At 44.6% G+C, this 22,210-nt stretch overlaps 1 protein-coding gene across 9 annotated transcripts in view; it reads right to left on the minus strand.

Moving 5' to 3' along the window:
* Positions 1 to 22,210, minus strand: part of LOC148684609 (uncharacterized) — a 34,876-nt gene that overhangs the window by 9,413 nt on the left and 3,253 nt on the right. For 2 of the 9 annotated variants that reach the window (XM_088652029.1, XM_088652024.1), the window contains exon 1: positions 8,112 to 8,242. The exons of 5 other annotated variants lie outside the window; for them this stretch is intronic. Coding sequence is in view for 2 of the 4 variants with exons in the window: in XM_088652023.1 (XP_088508149.1) it covers positions 8,397 to 8,422 (26 nt within the window). In the remaining 2 variants the exon portion in view is untranslated. Of the gene's footprint in view, positions 1 to 8,111; positions 8,243 to 8,396; positions 8,671 to 22,210 lie in introns of those variants that run through there. 2 more of the 9 variants (XM_088652023.1, XM_088652022.1) reach the window with 2 other exon arrangements.

A 22,210-nucleotide genomic window follows, 5' to 3' on the forward strand; every position in this document is an offset into this window, starting at 1 on the left:
AATGCCTCTTAGCATTTCCTTCTACTTCCAGTGTTCAGACTCTTGAGTGTCATTGTGTATGTCACCGAAACAGCACCAGTAGCATACAAGGAGATAGCAGCTGTAGGCTGGGGGGGCAACCAAGGTTTGCAGAAGTACAAATCAATAGGGAAAAACCAAAGAGAGACTTTAGAACAGCCCAGTGAGGACTGAGTGTTCCATATTCGTCGAATGCTTATAGAGAGGGAGGGGATCAGAAAATCAGGGAAAGCAAGAATAGAAAGAAGTGGCTGGAATCCTGTGGCTCTATGCTGCAAAATTTTGTTGCAGGTCTGATGGGTTTATTTTATGGCCACATTCACAACATGTGTCTAAGGCATTACGATACCAAATTTTGCGTTCCTAACAGTTTTGTGCCTGGGGCAATTTCCCCTGTGCCTCCCTGATGTTAGGTCACTAGCTGTACACAAACTGATTCACACAAAAGGGAATGAAAGGACTTGAGGTAATACAAGCAGAGGCTGGGCCTATGGGAAAACAATTCCATGATTGATTCACTGTGTGTCCCATTTTGCTTTACAAATGGATGTTTAACCACAACTTTCCTCGAGTTGCTCAGGAGTTGTGCTAATTTGCTTTTCATTAAACTGGGGAGGATTTTGTTATTGCCTTGAGAGGGCTAAGTCAGTATTGCTGGCCATCATCCATAAGGTTTATATCATGATTAATCAGAATTGCATAGTTTCTCGTTTGAGAAATGACTGACAAAATAATATTAAAAATGGCAGAGACGCAGAATTCATGTATTTCAGCTGCTTGGTCTTATGGTAAGCCCCTGAGAAAATTCAATTACCCTTCCATTGAAGTATGACCTTCATCTCCTAACAGCCTGGGAACAGCTCCAACCCAGCCACTGGTACCCTTAGGAATTAGTCGGAGTTGGTTCAAATACGAATAAATATGAGTTCATTTCCATATTTAATGAAATATAGTTTCCTTCTTGTTTTATGTGTGTTAATAATTGACAGTGCTAAGATTGCACACACAAAAAGACAAGCACTCTGATCCTATGGCTGTTCAAAAAGAAGTCTAGCTGAGTTCAACAGAATATTTCAATCTTAGTTTTGCAGTCCCCCCCCTTTCAAATGTCTTAAGTTTTACAATTTCAAATAAACAGGTTTCACATTACCAAATGGACAATGCCACCTCTGCCACTCCAGTGTGGCACCCTTTTCCATCCATGCAATTCTATCCCATATGTATATACTTACTCAGACATAAGTCCCACTGAGCTCAAGTACATGAGCATAGAATTGCACCTTCAGTCTACACCAACTCCCATCATCCCCAGCCAGTGTGGCTCAGGACCAATGGGATCTGTAGTTTTTTCACCACCAACTGAAGATGTATCTGTTCCACCTGGCCTGCACAGGTTAATGAGATGCCTCCTCCATCACTTTACGATTATGGTCTGTGCTGCTATATATATGATGATTACGATAACTGTGGTTTTTGTTGTCGATGTTTTTATTCTGTGTTTTACTGTAGATTGCTTACCAGTCTGAGAATTCTTGTTGAAGGGCAGTTCACAATCATCACCAGGGCCGTCTTAAGCATATCTGGCGCCCTGGCGCTGTGGTGCAAAGATCCCTCCGGCGTCCGCCCCCCCTTTTCCCAGAGCGGCTGTCTGGCGGGCGCAGCAGTGCGGCGCCCCCTGGCGGCCCGGCACCCTGGTGCATTGCGCTATCCAGCCTTGCCTTAGAGCCGGCCCTGATCATCACCATCATAATCATCCCCTCTCCTTCTCCTAAACATACTGTCCCAAATGCCTGGTTTTCAGGTAGACTTGAGCTCCGTGGCCTGCTATTCTACAAATTAAGGCATGCAAGCTGCACACGTTTCAAAGTGGGGTGTTGGTGCAGGGTTTTTGGACAAGTTCCACCCACCCCACCACAAAATTCTTCCATACGTACAGTTCAGTTCTAGAACTTCAGGCCAAAAGCAGGAAGGAGCCTCATCCATATGTGCCCCTCTTCCAGGTAAGTTGCTTTAAGGCCAAGATGATATACATATATAGTCAACGTTAAACCGAGTACTGATACAGAAATTGGTGTCTGCATTATCAAACTGTTAAAATAAAATATCTTCTCCAGGTCCTTGGAACCTGCTTACCACTCTTTCTTTCTTTCTTTCTTTCTTTCTTTCTTTCTTTCTTTCTTTCTTTCTTTCTTTCTTTCTTTCTTTCTTTCTTTCCCTCCCTCCCTCCCTCCCTCCCTCCCTCCCTCCCTCCCTCCCTCTCTCTCACACACACACTTTTACTCTCTATGATTTGCTGGGGGAAAAATTTCTGAAGTACCAGCCGTACCATATTTCACTGGTAATAATATTTTCACTGACTTTCTCTATAAATTCTTATTAATAATTAATCGTTTCCCCCCTTTTCCCCTCCAAATAAACAGTCTTTCCTTTTAAAATGAATTCCGTAATGAAAATGTCTGATCAGCCATTCCCAGCAGAGAAGGACCAAAGTCTGTACTGTAATATCAAAAGGCTGAAACGGTAGCACAAATCTCTGAGGTCAAATAGACCAAAGAAGAGGATGCACCCGCTTTTCGGCAGCCCTGGTCCTATGAGACGAGGTGACTTTGATCTTGCTTCGTTTAGGATATGAAAGGCAGCAATAAATCCCCTCACATCTGGGGATCCAAAACCTGACCTTCTTGATCACAGGTTCTATAAAACATAAACTGTAAAATTTCAAACACAAATCCCAGATGTTGCATTTTCTGGGTCTCCTGAGGCCCGTTCCTCTCCTCCATTTCCCATATTATCATCCTTTGAATTCCTATTGATTTTGATGTGTAACATTCTTTACCGCTGGCGAGACAACAGTATCGTTTACAAAACAATGCCATTTCCCTGTGCCTACTGTTTATAATACAAGACTGGGGACAATTGTTTTGGTTGTACTTATATTTTCACACAGCTGAAGGTAGTATGACAGGTCCCTTATTGCTTGTGGTGGCCGCACTCTTTTGTTGTTTGTCCTTTAGACAAGCAGAGTTTGTGTCGATTTCTATCAACCCAGAGCAGGGCAGTGGCCACCAACAGTCAGAGCATGAACTGATCCAGTGGCCTGGACCAGTTGGGAAGCTGTCCAGCAGAAGCCAGAGTTGGGTTAGGCAAGATTATATGTGGGACTTCTTAGTTGTAACAGCAGCTAAGAGGCAGAGATGAAGGAGTTTCATTTTAAGGCTTGCCTCTTCATCCAAACATAATAACGTTCAAGCTTGTCTCTTTCTCCAAAGTAAAGCTGAAGGGCAGCAAACCTTGGGTTGTTGAGTAGACATTCTCATCTCAGGTCTGAGGTTTTGGCATGGGTCTGTGATGCTGGACCAGATATTGGGAGAGGGCCCCATCAGGGTGTTTTGGACCCCTCAGTGTCACAGCTTTTGAGGGCCAAGGTGTCACCAAGGGTGGCAGCCTCAGGCTGTCCCTCAAGGGGCATTAGAGACATAGGCTATAGGAACCGACCTTATACCAAGCCCATCTATCTCGGTATCGTCGACTGGCAGCAGCTGTCCAGGGTTTCAGGAGATATCAGAGGATAAACCTGGACCTTCTGCAAGCAAAGCATGTGCTCTGCCACCGAGCCACACCTCCTCTCCATGATCCCAGTCTAAGCCCTGACCTGCTGGAGGGTGTGTGTATTTCCTGACACTGTGAAAGGTGTACAAATTTCCCCATGTGACTGGGATCCCTTCAAAAGCCAGGTCACCTTGACATTATCAGATCACAGGTTTCCCTACATCTCAGACAGGGAGGCAGACACATGTTCCATGCAAATGCATGCTTTTTTTGGCTTTCTGTTGAGCTTACAGTTCTCTTCCCCCTTTCTACCCAATGTTCTGGGCTCTAGAAAGGGCTCTGGCCCCAACCCAAGCTCCTTCAGAATCTGTGCCTCTAGAATCTGTGCCTCTAGATCCAGCCAGCAGGACAGTCCAGTGTTTGGTTCTCTATGTCTACATTTTACAATCTCTTACCCCTCCCAGCTCTCCTCTCACCCCCCCCCCCCGCCTGCCCGCCCATAGTTTCAAAACAATCACAACTGTATCAATGGGAAAATGTTTGGGTTTTGTTTTTTAAAAAATTAAACCCAGCAGAACAGCAGAATCAGCCTAAAAACAGCACTGAAGGTTAATTTCAAGATGTCAGCAGCCACAGCTGAGGGAAGTGCCTCAGTCATAAGCATGCAAGTGGGTGTGGGGTCTCATGCTATGACTCCATAGCAATGTTCTCAACTATGCATGTAAGCTGCATACACACGATATCTGTAAAGCACATGCTTTAAAGCACATGCTTCCCCTCAAAGAGTTCTGGGCATTGCAGTTTATCCCCCATGGAGTTACAGGTCTCAGCAACCCTTAATAAACTACAGTGCCCAGAATTCTTTGAGGGTAATTCACATGTTTTGAATGTGCTTTAAAGGTATAGTGTGCACACAACCACACACTATGGAGTATGTAGAGTTTGTACATATATAGGGACTGTGCAAATAAGGGTTTAGCGTGGGGGTTGCCAACCCAGCGGCTGTGGATACCATGGCATCTCCATAGGTGACCAAGGAAAGAAGAAGAAAAATTCACAAAAGCACTTGATTCTCCCTTGATTCTCAACCAATCTTGCCTCATCTACAAGCATGTATTTTATTAATGCAGTGCCTATTGGAAAACAAATTTTGCTGCCACTATATTAGAATTTCTCACTGACATAAGTGATAATTTCTTCTTCTTCTTCTTCTTCTTCAAGCCATTCCATGGAAGGCAGTTGATCCAGTTGGCTCAGGAGAAGGGCTGACTGCCGGAGCAAGTCCACGTGAGAACATATCCTGTGGGGGAACTTCTTGAGCCAAATCTTGCTGGAAGGATTCCCATTAGCTCTGCCAAAGTTTGAATCAAGCCCTGTGCTTGTGTTGAAACAGAACAAAACAAAATACGGCTGCAGTGCTAGTCAGCATTCATTCCACGTCTGCTGAAATGAAATGGTGTTACAAATATGGGCCAAGCTAGACACAATGGCAGTAGATCTGTGCGATGAAATATGGATCTGGTGCCATCGTATTGAAAGGTGATGTCGGCACTGAGTGATGAGGAGTGCGTCAACCCTCCTCCTGCCCAAAGCTGACCTCCATACAGTCTGCCCAGGGCCGTCTTAAGCGCCCCTGGTGCCGTGGTGCGCTGGATCCCTCCGGCGCCCTCCCACCCCATTTCCCAGCGCGGTGGGCGGGTGGGCGCAGCGTGGCTGCCACAGGCGCTGCTGCGCAGTGGGCGGGCAGGCACAGCGCGGTTGCCATGGGCACAGCTGCGTGGCAGACCGGCGGACCGGCCGGTCAGTGGGCGGGCGCAGCTCGCGGTGCCCTCCTGGCGGGCCGTCGCCGTGGTGCCCTGCGCCACCCAGCCTGGCCGTAGGGCCGGCCCTGAGTCTGCCTCCATGCAGTGTTGAGTTGCTACGCCAAAAGTGCTAATGCTGAGAGAGCAAAGCACTTATGGGGCAGCAGGAAGGTAGGGGGCAACGGGCGAATGAGTCTGAACTCCGTTGGATCAAAAAATCCAACCTTCACCCCTAGGTAAACTATGGAACTCACTCCCACAGGACAGCCATCAGCTTGGAGGGCTTTGAAAAAGGATTGGACAATTTCATGGAGGGTGAGACTATCAAATGCTATTTGAAAAATACAAACAAACAGGTATGACCACCAACATGAATCTCTCCATCTCTTTTAGTCATGAATCCCACCATCCCCAAAGAATGTCTGGGGAAACTGACATTCCTATTCTATATCCTCATTTCTCATCCCTTCTCCTCACATGACTTTCCTCTTCCATATGATAAAAAAACCAACATCTGCTGCAACGAGACGTGTGTGATGCTCTCAGGTCACCAGGATTCTACACTCTGCAGCCAAATAATGTGCAAATATGTCAGTTCCCAACTTCAGATCCCCCCCCCAATTTACCCTTTCCCATTTGCTTTCAACATTTCTCCCCAAGGTATTCTATTTCCAATATATTTTATTCCTACATATGACAGAGATAAGCAGAGACATAGAGAAGAGAGATTTTATGTGCATCTGTCTTAAATCCTTACGGCAAAGGGGAAATGTTCACCCCCTCAATTTTCATCACCACAGAACTCTTACTACCCCCCCCCAAATACAGCTGCAGATATTCAAGGTTATTCTGTCCCATTGCCAAATATGGCCTTCATTTCTGAGAGGCTGCTATCTCCTGCAGCCTGATGAGAACATGCTGTACTTAATACAAGAATGTGAGGAAGTGAGGTCTGCTTTTGCCTGCATCTATTGAGAAAAACAATACTGGGCCAGGAATAGTGGGAGTGTTGCTAAGGAAGGTTAAAGACCTTTAACTAGTTTTCAGTTGCTCAGATATTTGTAATCTGCTCTCATACAATTTTGAGCAAAACAGGAGAGCTTGACACACATTTCCATGTTCTATTGGGGTATAATCCAGAAAACCAATGCAGGTTTTTCCGCTGACTTAAAAATGGTGTTTGAATTAGGAGAGATGTGATTCAGATTTCAGTTGTTATAATTAACATATTCAATTGCTTCTGCTGTTAAAACACAGGCTGCTTTTGCACTTTTTTTTAAAAGCAATGCACTGGTTAAACACTTCCATCCAGACTAACTGAAGAAAGTTGAAAGTGGCAAGAATTTTTTTCCTCTGGAAAATCCTCAGCCCCCTATTACTTTATTACCATATTCCAGCACAATATTGCATTATTGTGCTGAAATACGGTATCCTAATGCAGACTACGGTTTAAATGATTGGTACACTGATAGTAAATACAAAAATAAACATATCTGTGATTGATTGATTGATTGATTGATTGATAGATATTACTGGGTAGCAATGGCTTACCATGCCATTAGCTTACCAAACCTTATGCTGTTATAAGCAGTTAAAATGCATTATCTTCGAGACTGACATGCTCATGCAGAAAGTCTCAGGATCGGGCAAGAAGTCTCATTGAACTCAGGTAATTTGGTCCATATATGAATTACATGCTATTAGTAGAGTCCTTAGAATGAAGGGGGAAATGCATTTGTGTCACTCAACTTGTTAAATAATATTGCACATAATAAGGTAATTCAGATCTGATAGCAAATAAAGAATTTGCCCAATTGATAGATTTAATAAAGACATATGTTTCTACTCAAAATGTGAAGTGAAATTTGTGCATGAAAAATTGTAGCTATTGAGATTTTAAACAAAGCTGGAGATACCTTTTGTGCCTCGGTCTTTAAAACTCTTTTGCCCAATTTTGCCCATAGAATTTGATGCAATAAAATTATATGCTTCATTGCTTATTCTCTGATTACTATGCTAAGCATATCAGGCTTTCATTTTCAATGATCAAGAGAGATAAATATGCCTTTCAGGCTTCCTGCTACATTAAATGTCTCTTAGTTGGCTTTCATTTGCAGAGTTTTATTGGATCTTAAAAAAAAAAAAGATTTTGAAAATGAGTTACATTGCATTAGAGAAAATGCAATGGTTATAAAAGAAGAAGATATAAGATCTAGATAGAGTCACCTCTAGGTACAATTTGCCATATATATATATATATATATATATATATATATATATATATATATGGGGTCCACACTAAAAGTGCCAAGTTGTCCTGGAATGAATAAAATAGTTGCTACAATGAGAAAATAGGATAACCTTGGGTCTGTGCAGTTGTGCATCAACAGATACATAATATCTACATAGCCTAGATAGGTATTCTATACCTTTGAGAGGCTTATAGGCTTATATTGTCACACACAGAATATCCACACAGAAACAATTACAGTTATTTACTTTCTTCCTGCAAGAAACTCGTCTTGCACTACGTACTTACTACTCTCAGCGTTTATGAACATTCAGTTAAGTAAGACTGTGCTTTTTTCAGATAGAGTCTCCTTCTTCTGCCTGGATTTCTCTTCTGGTCTATTTACCACATGCAAATTTCAAGATGGTTTGTTATGTCATGTCCCATCAAAATATGGAAGACACAAATTATTCCTTGACTAAGGAAAGGATGAGTCTACATGCAAACTTTACCTGGACTCCACAGGACAATCCTCCTGAGACGAGGCTCCCCACAAAGCTCTCTTGCTTCTCCTCCTCTCTCATTGCCACCCCTCTGGACCTCAGCTCACAATGAGTGACGTGTCCCAATTCCACATGTTTTCCCCAACTTTGTTTGGAGCTTCTTCCAGCTGCTCCTTTCTCACCCTCCCCTCCCATCCACCCATTCAAGCTGAACATCTCCCCAACACATGGAAGCCGTATGGGACCATAAACTTCTGCCAGTGGCACTACAGTGCCTTTTCAAAGTTTATTCACCTGTTCAGCAGGAGCTTCTGGTCCATGGCTCCCTGCTACCTTCGTAGCCCCACAATTCTTTGGCAGCCAGCAACATTAGATGACCTCTCTTGCTTTCCATGGTTTCTACTACTAAGTAGCTTTCCTTTGTGGAAGACAGAAATTTCTAGCCAGCAAGCTGTGAATTTGTTCCCCTAAGTTGTTTCCGTTGATTGCCAATTAATTCTCTGCTGATTACTTCATCCTTGAGACATTATGCCAAAACTATTTCTGTCAAAGTAAACAAGGAAAGTGGACTTTTTCCCTTTTCCTTTTGACATGCATTCCCCTACTCTTAAGTTCCTGGGCTGCCAAGCTAAACACAAGTAGACCTAATCAATGTAGTTGTATAAGAGACTTCCCAAAAAACATGAGGTATTGCAATCTAGTGACTGAACTAGTGGAGTCCTGGATTCAAAAGTGAGCCAGTACATCAAGATTTGCTGTGCAAATATGTACTAGCTGTGGTTTATAAAAACAGGCCATGAATATATATATATTCATTTTCAAACAAACAACAATACAAACATATAATCTGACAAAAATACACAATACAAAAAAGAAAAAAGAACAAAACCATACATAGATTCTTGTTTCTCTACTAACTTTCTTTAACAATATTTAAAGACTTCCCTTGATCTCTTCCTTCTGGGTTTCACACTCTAGTGTCACACTAGATTCTGTCACACTCTAGTGTGACCAAGACCACAATGTGGGAGATCTTCTGAGATTTGAGCTGACCTCTCAACTCAGACATTAATTTCACAATGGGCAGGGGGGGAATACAGCCCCTACCTCACTGTTTCCAAGTGCAGCCTGCTACTTTCTCTCACATAAATGAATGATTGTCAATTGATTTTTACATGGAAAATAACTTTTTGTAAGGAGTTCATATAGGGACACAGTGAGAGCAAAGCTAGTCCTGTACTCAGGATGGTAAGTGGCTGGGCCTCCACTGAATTTGCAGGATGGTACAATGCAGAATACTTAGATTCGCTGCACTCCAAGGGGACAACTTATATATTCCTCCTTCCACCAATAATAATAGAGATTTTGCTATATATGCAATATAATACAATGCTGTAACTGGATCATGGTGGTGTATATCTGTCATAGTGAGTTTAGTTTCAGAAGTGACTACATTTCAGTGGGTGGTGATTTCCTCAGGCAGTGTAAAACAATCTGATTAAAAAACAAATCCTCCGCAGGCAACTGGCATACATAAAGTATGCTATAGACACACAGGAAAGTGAGCTGAGCTTGGGAGACACTCTGTAGGTTTTGTGGCTTTGTCTTTTGGGGCTGTGTGTTAGTAAGTTTGTGTGCTTATTTGTTTTCTTACTTGTTTGTGTACTTGTGCTGGTTTTCTAGGGCTGCTGCCTCTTGGATTTGGGTGACTGTCCAGGCTTGTGTGGGTGTTTGTTTCTGGCTGTGACCTTGTTTGTTTCTGGCTGTGACCTTTCACCTAGAAGTGTGAGTCAGGAGGGTCAGGTGATTAGCTGTGGGCGGAGTTAGTCAGAGCTTGGAGTGCAGCGACTGAGGAAGGAGCAGAAAGTGAGCTGAGCTTGGGAGACACTCTGTAGGTTTTGTGGCTTTGTCTTTTGTGGCTGTGTGTTAGTAAGTTTGTGTGCTTATTTGTTTTCTTACTTGTTTGTGTGCTTGTGCTGGTTTTCTAGGGCTGCTGCCTCTTGGATTTGGGTGACTGTCCAGGCTTGTGTGGGTGTTTGACCCATCTTTTTGATCTAGGGCAGCAAGTCTGACACGTTTGTTAGGGGGGACCTAGGCCTCTTCCTCTTTCCCCCTTGACTTCAAGGTTTTCAAGATGGAGGTGGAGGGAACAACCGTTGTCACCTGCAATTCCTGTGCAATGTTTGTTTTCTTGCCAAAGGATGTGGGTAGCTACACGTGCAACAATTGCAAGTTGGTTGCCCTACTAGAAAACAAGGTTGCCCTTCTGGAAGAGAAGGTGCAGCAACTTCAGGGGCGTGTATCTACGCTCCAGAGAATTAAAGAGCTGGAGCTTTTCTTGGATGCAGCAGAGCACACTGTCTGCACCAAGGAGGAGACAGGGGATCTCCCTGAGGAGGTCAGTTCCCCAACACAGCAGCCAGATGTATGGAGGAACGTGACTCATAGAAGTAGAAGGCCCAGGGATCGCTCTGAATGCTTAGAATTACACAACCGTTTTGAAGTGCTCATGGAAGACGAGGAACAGACTCCACCTGAGGATCTCTCCCTCATCACAGTTGATGAGGAATATGAAGACGAGCAGCAAAGTCAGTCCTCCGGGAATATGCAGGTAACCTTGGAAGGGACAGCACATGGAAGAATCCCAACCAAGCCTATGAAGAGGCGTGTAGTGGTGATAGGGGATTCCCTACTGAGGGGTACAGAAGCAGTGATCTGTGGGCCTGACAAGATGTCTCGAGAGGTGTGCTGTCTACCTGGGGCCAAGATCAAAGATGTAACAGAACGGCTGCAAGGAATCATAAAACCCACCGACAAATACCCCTTCCTTTTGGTGCATGTGGGAACCAATGACACTGCAAGCCATAGCTTACAGAAGATCAAAAATGATTATGAGGCTCTGGGCAGGAAGTTGAAGCAATTAGATGCACAAATTGTCATCTCTTCTGTCCTCCCAGTTGAACGACATGGCCCAGGGAGAGAGGGAAAAATAGGGGAAGTGAACAACTGGCTTCGCAAATGGTGCAAACAGGAACGGTTTGGATTCCTAGATCACGGTCTGCAGTTTCTTGAAGATGGACTTCTGGCAAGTGATGGACTGCACCTCACAAAAGTTGGGAGGAATGTTTTTGCCACAAAACTCAAAAACCTCATCAGGAGGGCTTTAAACTGACTTATGTGGGGGAGGGAGACAGTGGTCCTGAAGGTAGGAGTCTATCAAATGCTGAAGATGATCATCCAAATGTCAAGGACCAAATGGAGCAAGCAGCATGCAGACCTAGTGGTGGGACGAAAATACCCTTAAATAAGAGACATGGGGGAATGATCAACGGTCTTCAATGTCTGTATACTAATGCACAGAGCATGGGAAATAAACAAGATGAACTTCAGCTCTTGGTACAGCAAACTAAATATGACATAATAGGCATCACTGAAACCTGGTGGGATGAGTCTCATGACTGGAATGTAGTAATAGAGGGATACAATCTATTTAAGAGAAATAGACCAAACAGGAAAGGAGGAGGAGTAGCTTTATATGTTAGGGATATGTATACCTGTGAAGAGATCCAGGATTTAAAACTTCAAAGCCAAATTGAGAGTATCTGGGTCAAAATTAAGGGAGAGAAAAACAACAGTGATCTCATTGTGGGAGTTTACTATAGATCCCCAAGCCAAACTGAGGACACAGATGATGCCTTCCTGGAACAGATGGCCAAGCATTCCAAAGGAAGTGAGATAGTAGTAATGGGGGATTTCAACTATCCTGATATTTGTTGGATGTCAAACTCAGCCAAGAGCATAAGGTCGAACAGATTCCTCACTGGCCTTGCAGACAACTTCATTGTCCAGAAAGTGGGAGAAGCAACAAGAGGATCAGCCATTTTAGATCTGGTCCTAACCAATAGTGATGACTTGGTTAGTGGGGTAGAAGTGGCAGGATCATTAGGTGGGAGTGACCATGCTCTTCTGGAGTTTATTATCCAGCGGAAAGGAGCAACCAAGCATACTAAGGTCCAAATTTTAGACTTTAAGAAAGCCAACTTCAGAAAACTTAGGGAAACGCTGGGTGAAATCCCATGGACAGTAATACTAAAAGGGAAGGGAGTTCATGATGGTTGGGAGTTTGTTAAAAGGGAGATATTAAAAGCACAACTTCAGGCAATACCAATGAGACGGAAACATGGAAGGTGCCTAAAGAAGCCAGGCTGGCTATCTAAAGAACTTTTGACTGAGTTAAGATTTAAAAGGGATATGTACAATAAATGGAAAAGGGGGGAAATCTCCAGAGAGGAATTCAAACATATAGCCAGCACGTGTAGAGACAAAGTCAGAAAAGCTAAAGCACAGAATGAACTCAGGCTCGCTAGAGAGGTTAAAAGCAACAAAAAGGGCTTTTATGGGTATGTCCGTAGCAAAAGGAAAAACAAGGAAACAGTGGGGTCACTCAGAGGAGAAGATGGTGAAATGCAAACAGGGGACAGAGAAAGGGCAGAACTCCTCAATGCCTTCTTTGCCTCAGTCTTCTCCAAGAAAGAAAACAATGCCCGACCTGAAGAATATGGAGCAGATGATTCAGCAGGGGAAAAACAGCCCAGAATAAGTAAGGAGGTAGTACAAGAATACTTGGCTAGTTTAGATGTATTCAAGTCTCCAGGGCCAGATGAACTACATCCAAGAGTATTAAAAGAACTGGCAGAGGTGGTTTCAGAACCACTGGCAATAATCTTTGAAAATTCCTGGAGAACAGGCGAAGTTCCAGCAGACTGGAGGAGGGCAAATGTTGTCCCTATTTTCAAAAAGGGGGAAAGAGAGGACCCAAACAATTACCGCCCAGTCAGCCTGACATCAATACCAGGAAAGATTCTAGAGCAGATCATTAAGCAAACAGTCTGTGAGCACCTAGAAAGAAACTCTGTGATCACTAAAAGTCAGCATGGGTTCCTGAAAAATAAGTCATGTCAGACTAATCTGATCTCATTTTTTGACAGAATTACAAGCCTGGTAGATGAAGGGAACGCTGTGGATGTAGCCTATCTTGATTTCAGCAAGGCCTTTGACAAGGTGCCCCATGATATTCTTGTAAAGAAGCTGGTAAAATGTGGGCTAGACAATGCTACCATTCAGTGGATTTGTAACTGGCTTACTGACCGAACCCAAAGGGTGCTCATCAATGGCTCCTCCTCATCCTGGAGAGTAGTGACTAGTGGGGTGCCACAGGGTTCTGTCTTGGGTCCAGTCTTGTTCAACATCTTTATCAATGACTTGGATGATGGGCTTGAGGGCATCCTGAGCAAGTTTGCAGATGACACCAAATTGGGAGGGGTGGCTAACACCCCAGAGGACAGGATCACACTTCAGAATGACCTTAACAGATTAGACAACTGGGCCAAAGCAAACAAGATGAATTTTAACAAGGAGAAATGTAAAGTACTACACTTGGGCAAAAAAAATGAAAGGCACAAATACAGGATGGGAGACACCTGGCTTGAGAGCAGTACATGTGAAAAGGATCTAGGAGTCTTGGTAGACCACAAACTTGACATGAGTCAGCAGTGTGATGCAGCAGCTAAAAAAGCCAATGCAATTTTGGGCTGCATCAATAGGAGTATAGCATCTAGATCAAGGGAAGTAATAGTACCACTGTATTCTGCTCTGGTCAGACCTCACCTGGAGTACTGTGTCCAGTTCTGGGCACCACAGTTCAAGAAGGATACTGATAAGCTGGAACGTGTCCAGAAGAGGGCAACCAAAATGGTCAAAGGCCTGGAAACGATGCCTTATGAGGAACGGCTTAGGGAGCTGGGTATGTTTAGCCTGGAGAAGAGAAGGTTAAGGGGTGATATGATAACCATGTTCAAATATATAAAAGGATGTCATATAGAGGAGGGAGAAAGGTTGTTTTCTGCTGCTTCAGAGAAGCGGACACGGAGCAACGGATTCAAACTACAAGAAAGAAAATTCCACCTAAACATTAGAAAGAACTTCCTGACAGTAAGAGCTGTTCGGCAGTGGAATTTGCTGCCAAGGAGTGTGGTGGAGTCTCCTTCTTTGGAGGTCTTTAAGCAGAGGCTTGACAGCCATCTGTCAGGAATGCTTTGATGGTGTTTCCTGCTTGGCAGGGGGTTGGACTGGATGGCCCTTGTGGTCTCTTCCAACTCTATGATTCTATGATTCTAGGACCCATAAAAATTATCCGAGCCCCACTGGATTTATTGGTGATATGGTTATTTGTGCCAGATGGGGCTGTCACCCACCCTTTACAAATCTGTACCATGTTTTAAGGCTGCTTTGTGTAAAGGCATGTCTCTGTAAATGTCAGTTATTATTAATAGCCTTTAGTTGCCCAGCTAGGAAGCTCTTTACTGTGAAGATTATTGGGTTTTCCAAATCTACAGAGCACCAGGACACATGGTTTTGACCTTGTAGAAGCACTGGAAGTTGGTAGTTCACCACACCTCAACCAGTCTGTGGTATATCAGCAGAGTATGGGGAGCCCCAGCAGAGTCTTTGGAGATTTCTTGCTCCCAGTAGAACAGCTTGTTTCAGAGTCCCCAGTTAAGGGGAAAACTTTTCTCCCACACAGCTCCAGGTAACAAAGGGTTTATTTTCTCCAGACACAAGACAAAGCTATTATATATAGTTCTTCTGGTCTTTGAAGTAAAGATACGTATGTAAAGAAAGATATTGTTGTTGTTGTTTAGTCGTTTAGTCATGTCCGACTCTTCGTGACCCCATGGACCATAGCACGCCAGGCACTCCTGTCTTGCACAGTAGAAATACTACTGTGTAAAACCCACAGCCTCCTCCCCTGATTCTCACAGATCCAGAGTCAGACCCGGGCAGGGCAGGGCAGGGCAACAGGACATAATGAAAGCAATGTCCTAGAGACTTTTTATACCCGCCTCTACATGTAGGCATACAGTATTTCCTGAACCAATGGGAGGGGAAATGACTCAGCAAGTCATGCGCTCGACCTTGCTAGTGTTGCTACGGCAACCCAGTGCATCTGGCACCCTTATCTCGGACCATCCAGGCATGGGAGATGTGCTCCTCAAGACATGACACCAAGCATGGTGTAATTTAACCCATTGTTCACACCACACCAACACTACATGGGGATTTCTATGTCTCAAGAGAAGTCTGCATTCTGAAACGGAAGAGTTGACATGCAACTGTTTTTCAGGCTGAGAACCTTATGGCCATTTTACATATTACACAGCAACCCACCTGGGTGTGCAGTAGGGAGCTGCGGCCAATTCCCGTTCCTCCATGTCCACAGGTATTTTTCCAGGTGCTTTTATGGACATCCTCCTAATAGGATGTCTTGCAGCTGATCACTGCTTGTTCCCAGCCCAGTGCCAGTGGTGCTAAAAGGAGCATGAAAGGGTTGTGCTCTGCTCCCTCTCCTACTCCTTCCAGGAAACTGAAGGGGGGGGCCTGTGATGTCACAGGAGTCTTTCAGGGTGATCTCTTCATTTCCTGACAAGAGGGGATTACCTGGAGGAAAGAACAACTCTTTTGCATGCCATTTCTTTCTCTGCCAATGGGCACTTTTCCCACGTGGAAATAGAGGATCACCTCAGCGACTCCTCTGCTTTGGCAGGTGACAGACCATGCTGACTGTGGATGCCAGACCCAGTAATTTTGTTGCATCAGGAGTGATTAAATGACCCAAATAAACATGATCTAGCAATATGGAGAATTCCCTGCCCCGACCCAGAACAGTGGGGCGTATTTGGAAGCCCCCTATTTGGAAGAAGCATAGCTAAGTGATAGGGGATATGCTTTGCCTGCAGAAGGTCCCAAATTCTATACCTGCACCTCCAGGTTTCTTTTTTTAAGGATTAGGTGGCAGGTGATGTGAAAGACTTCTGCCCGGGTGGCCACTGCCATGTAGACAATATGAAGCTAGACGGGAAAAAAATCTTTCTACTGAGAAGCACTGTAATACAGTGGTACCTTGGTTTAAGTACATAATTGGTTCCGGAAGTCTGTACTTAACCTGAAGTGTACTTAACCTGAAGCGAACTTTCCCATTGAAAGTAATGAAAAGTGGACGAATCCGTTCCAGACGGGTCCTCGGAGTACTCAACCTGAAGCGTACTTAACCCGAAGTATGAGTGTAATTGGTTCTGGAAGTCTGTACTTAACTTGAAGCGTACTTAACCTGAAGTGAACTTTCCCATTGAAAGTAATGGAAAGTGGATTAATCTGTTCCAGACGGGTCCGCAGAGTACTTAAACTGAAAGTACTCAAACCGAGGCGTTCTTAAACCAATGTATGACTGTAATAGAATGGTGGCATCTCTTGACTTGGGTTGTAAGACTAGTCAAGATGCCTATATGTAACCATTCTGCAGGTTTAGAGGTAGCAGGCCTCCCAGTACCTGTTGATGGGGAGCAACAATGAGAGAGAGAGAGCGCTATTGCCTTCATAACCTCCATTTCAGCTTCCCAAAGTATCTGGTTGGCCCCTGTGGGATACAGGATGCTGATCTAGATCAATCTTTGTTCTGACCCAGCAGGACTCTTCTAATGTTTTGGGTTCCCTGGAGCCTTAGAAGCATAGAATTGTAGAGTTGGAAGGGATCCCTAGGGTCATCTAGTCCAACCCCCTGCAATGCAGGAATCTCCACTAAAGCCATCCAAACTCCACTTAAAAACCTCCAATGAAGAAGAGGCCACCACCTCCTGAGGGAGCCCGTTCCACTGTCAGACAGTTCTTACCCTCAGAAACTTCTTCCTGATGTTTAGTTGGAACTTCCTTTCTGTAACTTGCAGCCATTGGTTCGAGTCCTACAGTCCAGAGCAGGAGGAAAAAAGCTTGATCCATTAACTAATGAATTTCTATTGCATTCTAGTACCATAATTATAAAGCAGCAGACTAGTGTGTCATGGCATGTACAGTAATTTTGGGTCTTATACTTTGGATGAATAATTATATGTACAATACTTTGCCACAGCATAGCATGGCACAGCATGTTTTGAGAACAGATTAGCGTACCATATTGATTTTCGTGCTAGAAAAGAGGAATTTCACATAGTACGTTTTGATGATATCTAGTTCTGATACGCTTTATAATATAATGTATTGTGATGTGGACTAGCATCAAAAAGTAAAGCATAGGATCAAATCACATAACAGCATTTTCAAAAAAGCTATTATTATTGAGATGTATTTCTCCTGTCCCTGGATATGTTAGCAATTTAGGTTGCTAAGGCAAAGACCTGGGGGGAAAGCAAATAAATAATTTTAAAAGAAGCCCAAACAATAATCCGGATCAAATGGATTTCTCACAGCTGTTTTCATTTCAAAAGGGCAAACACAGTGCAGTTTTCTTCATCATCATTCTGTGGAAAGAAGAGCAAATAAATTCCTGGAAGCATCTTAAACTTTGGAAAACGGGATGAAGGCACTTGATGCAGCAGCAATGATGAAAAGTTTAGCCATGATCAGCAATTTGTATGCTTTTAAGATTCCTCCATGAGTGGCATTTACGGGTATCAGAAGGTGTGAATTTTTAAGATATATCAGCCAAGCAGTACTAGCTAAAATGTGCCAAAATAATAATCTAGCAGTATTAAAGATAGAGCTACATTACTCTGCATGGAGTATTTATCTCAATGAACTAATGTGCTTACACTTAAGAGAGTCTGCTATATTAACACCATCATTTTCATGTTAGCTAATATATTTTGGCTGATGCGCTAAAATTGCACAGCTCACCACAAATTAAACAACATGAGGATGAGTCCTCAGAACATAATCCCCAAATCATTAGCTAGCTGGCAAAGCTCCCACTAATGATGAGCGTTGCAGAATTTTTAACTCTTGTGCTGTGTCTTCCCCAGATTGGATCCAGAGAGGGCATAAACATAATTCACCCCCAATATCCTTGGTTTAATGCAGACTACCATTTTTTTTGGACATAGATTTGTGTTCATATTGTATAGTACAACCACCTAATTTAGGTTCTTGTGATAGGGAGAGCTTAAACGAATGCTTCCTTAGGATACAAGACAGTAGTCACGCAGGTGATCTGTTTCATAAAATGGTGCTGGCATTTAAATTGTCTCGTATTATCTTGTAACCTGAATGAGGGCCTACTCCAGGGGTAGGGGAACTTTTTTAGCCTGAGGGCCCTTCTGGGGGCTCATGGTAGGGATGGGCAGGGCCAGCCCACCCGTGAGGCAACTGTCTCAGGCAGCAGGATCCACAGGGGCAGCAGATATGTCCCCTAAAGAATGCATCACCCAGTGCTACTGCAATGGTTGGTGTGCTCTCCTTAGAGGCTGGATCTGCAGCCTCCTTGGCTGCCACCACCCCTGTCACATTCTGCCTCTACAGCAGCTGCTTGGCAAATAGAAAGCACTGTTGGTCTCCTCCCATACTTAGGAAGGAAATGGCAGGACTGTCCTCTGCCCTGTATTGTATTTTCAGCTGATGAAAACTATTACGAAACAGTAGTATCATTCCAGAAATACTGTCCTTGAGACTTTTGGGACGTCTTCCGTTGAAACTTTTGAAAATCTTTTTTAAAACTATTGAGAAAATTTTACTTTTTGGACTTCTGAGACGTCTTGTGTTGAAACCTTTGAATAACCATTGAGAGACTGACCTTTGACGCCTATCTTGAACACATGGCTTGACGTTCTGCGCCCCTTGTCTGTTACGTTGTATATATGAACTCTAATAGATTTATTTCTACTTTTTGAATGATATCATTATTCTATTATATATGCTCTAACAGTTATTAGCCTATGTGTTGTGTCTATATGTCAGAGGCAAAAGTGGACAGAGCAATGCATGTAAACTTCACCTTTGTACAATAGGCGAGGATCCCTCTCTGGAACAAGGGCATGGTAGATAACACTGGCCTATCTTACAGGACTAATGTAAGGACTGCATGGATAATACAGGCGAAACAGCTTTGTTCACCCCCCCCCCCAAAGTATACCCTGCTTTTCATGACATCAGGTTCAAAAAAATTGCATTTTTTAAAAAATTACATTTAATTTTTTTTTTTAAGAAACTTACAATATATAAAATTTAAAGCATACCATAGAACCATAAAGCTGTAGAGCTGCAGGGGACCCCAAGGGTCATCCAGCCCCCTGCAATGCAGGAATCACAGTATCTTCCACATTGGGTGGGGGGGGGGGAAGTAACATATTCCTGTACCTAACGAGCCAACAGTTGTTATTGCCACTCAATAACAGAGATGGGAGAGCAGAACCGGCCAGAGGGCAACATCCAGAAGTAGCTAAGTGCAATAGGCCACTTTGAGAGATCCACACCTGACTGGGCACTGGACAATTTTAGCATCAAGCCCAACCTCCAAAGGAGGAACCAGGAGTGGACTTACAATCTTCACTTTGACAACACCCAGCTCCCTCTCCATCCCTAAATTGTTCCCTTCATGCCAACTGCCTCTGAAGGATAAGAGCCTAAGAATAGCCCTTCTGGAAGCAGGCCAAAGGCCCATCTGGTCCATGGGCGTAGGCAGGGGGGGCAGGAGGGGGCAGCTGCCCCCCCTAGAAGCAAAAAATTATTGTATTTTACAGACCATAACCAGCACTTTTCCCCTCCAAAAACTGAAGTGGAAAGGGCTTTGCTTTAGCGAGAGCAGCTCTCCACTTGCTGGGGGGGGGGGAACACAGCTGTAACAAAAACACATCAAATAAATAAAGCAAAGTGGCTACCGGTACTTAAGCAGTTAAGACAATGGAGCAGAAAATCCCTTCAGGCAAGGTTTGATAGCTGACCAATTCACCCTATTGTTCTTCAGTGGTAGTTGTTAATGAGCATTCAGGGATCGCATTAAGAGTTCTATTGGTGATTTAATGAGGGTGCATTGACTAAGGTGGCTCTGCAAGGCTAAAAGGAAATGAATAAGAAAAGGGGGGGCTGTAGCTTTTGATAGACACAGTGATGTTTATAAAAAGCAGAGGTGTTCCAGTCTGCCCCTCCTCCTGCATCTGTATACTGTAAATCAGGGGTGGCCACCTCCCAAGAGACTCTGATCTACTCACAGAGTTAAAAACTGGGAGTGATCTACCCCCTTTTGGGGGGTTCAGGTCAAAGCTGTTGAGTTTTTTTTAAGGAAGGGAAGCCCTGTTTTTTTGAGTTTAGGTCAAACTTGTTGAGCTTCTTTTAGGAGGAAGGGAGGCCCATTTTTGTTTAGGGCTTCAGGTCATAGTTCAGCTTTTTTTTAGGGAGGAGGAAAATTTTGGGTGAGCTATTTTTAGGGGTGCCAGTGATCTAGCAGTGATCTACCACAGACATCCAGTGATCTACTGGTAGATCACAATCTACCTGTTGGACATGCCTGCTGTAAATCAAGCAGAGAGAAAGCTGCTTGCAAGGCTCCTGTACAGGCGTACCAGTATCTTCCTCTTGCTGCAGAGTTCCAGCATCACAGCGTCACCCAGAGGCACCCACAAATGTGAGTTATCCCTCTCTCTATTTCTTCCTTCCTTCCCTCCCTCTTCCGTCCTTAATAAAATACGGGGGGGGGGCAGATAAGCCCCACATAGAAAGCCCATCAACATTGGGGGGTGACTCTTTAAAATACAGTATTTACCAGTAATTGGGGGCGGCGGCACCTAGGCCTCTAGGAGTTGGCTGCTATGCCTAGGACAATTCAAGAAAGCAGATTGATGCATATGCTATGGTAATATATCAATAGAATCATGGAATTTTAGTCGGAAGGGACCACAAGGGTCATCTAGTCCAACCCCCTGCAATGCAGGATCTTTTTCCCAAGGTGGGGCTTGAACCCACGACATGGTTGAAATATTATGCTGATATGCAGCAACACCTCGGAGCTGTCGTGACTGCGGCCGTGCCTTCCCTCGCCCTCGTCCGCCCTGCCACCCCCTCTCGCCTGCCCGACCCTCCCATCCTCTTACTGCAGAGTTCCAGCATCACAGCATCACCCAGAGGCACCCACAAATATGAGTTATCCCTCTCTCTATTTCTTCCTTCCTTCCCTCTTCCATCCTTAATAAAATACAGGGGGGGCGGAAAAGCCCCACATAGAAAGCCCATCAACATGGGGGGGGGGTGACTCTTTAAAATACAGTACAGTCGTACCTCGGGTTGCGAACACCTCGGGTTACGAACAACCCAGGTTACGAACTTCGCAAACCCGGAAGTATTTTCGCCGTGCGCACGTGCGCAGAAGCGCCGCATGCCTTTGCGCATGCGCAAAGCGCAAAAATAGCGGAAATAGCGCTTTGCGCATGCGCAAAGCGGCGGTTCGGGCCCTTTTTGGGTTACGAACTTTTCGGGTTACGAACTGTGACCCGGAACGGATCGCGTTCGTAACCCGAGGTACCACTGTATTTACCAGTAATTGGGGGGGGGGGAGATGCACCTAGGCCTCTAGGAGTTGGCTGCTATGCCTAGGAGTAGGACAATTCAAGAAAGCAGAATGATGCATATGCTATGGCTATATATCAATAGAATCATAGAATTGTAGTCGGAAGCGACCACAAGAGTCATCTAGTCCAACCCCCTGCAATGCAGGAATTTTTTCCTAAGGTGGGGCTTGAACCCACAACATGGTTGAAATATTATGCTGATATGCAGCAACGCCTTGGAGCCGTCGTGTCTGCGGCTGTGCCTTGCCTCGCCCTCGCCCGCCCTGTCACCCCCTTTCGCCTGCCCGACCCTCCCGTCCTCTCCAGCCAAGCAGGGTAGCCGCCGATGCTGCCAGCCCCAGAAGCACAAGGTGGCCGCTGCCGCTGCCGCCGCCATGATATCATCAGGCCTGCTGGCCCTGTAGCCCCGCCCACGTTCCCACTTCGGGGCCCCGCCCCTGAACGACCATGGCTTGGCCCCCCCCCCTAGTTTTGATCCTGGCTACGCCCCTGATCTGGTCCAACCAGCCAGATGCCTCAGTGGGAAACCAGCAAGCAGGATCACAAGAGCCCTCTTCCCTCCTGTGGTTTCCAGCGACTAGTATTCGGAAGCTTTGCCGGAGGCAGAGCATAGCCATGGGGGCTATTAGTTTTGCTCGGATGCTTGATCACACTCTTAAGCTCCTCCATTAAAGCAGCCCAGGTCTAAAACAGACACAAGATTGGTTTCAATGGCTTGTTAAG

The sequence above is a fragment of the Zootoca vivipara genome, chromosome 9 (genome assembly GCF_965207765.1).
Source record: "Zootoca vivipara chromosome 9, rZooViv2.hap1.1, whole genome shotgun sequence".
Lineage (NCBI taxonomy): Eukaryota > Metazoa > Chordata > Lepidosauria > Squamata > Lacertidae > Zootoca > Zootoca vivipara.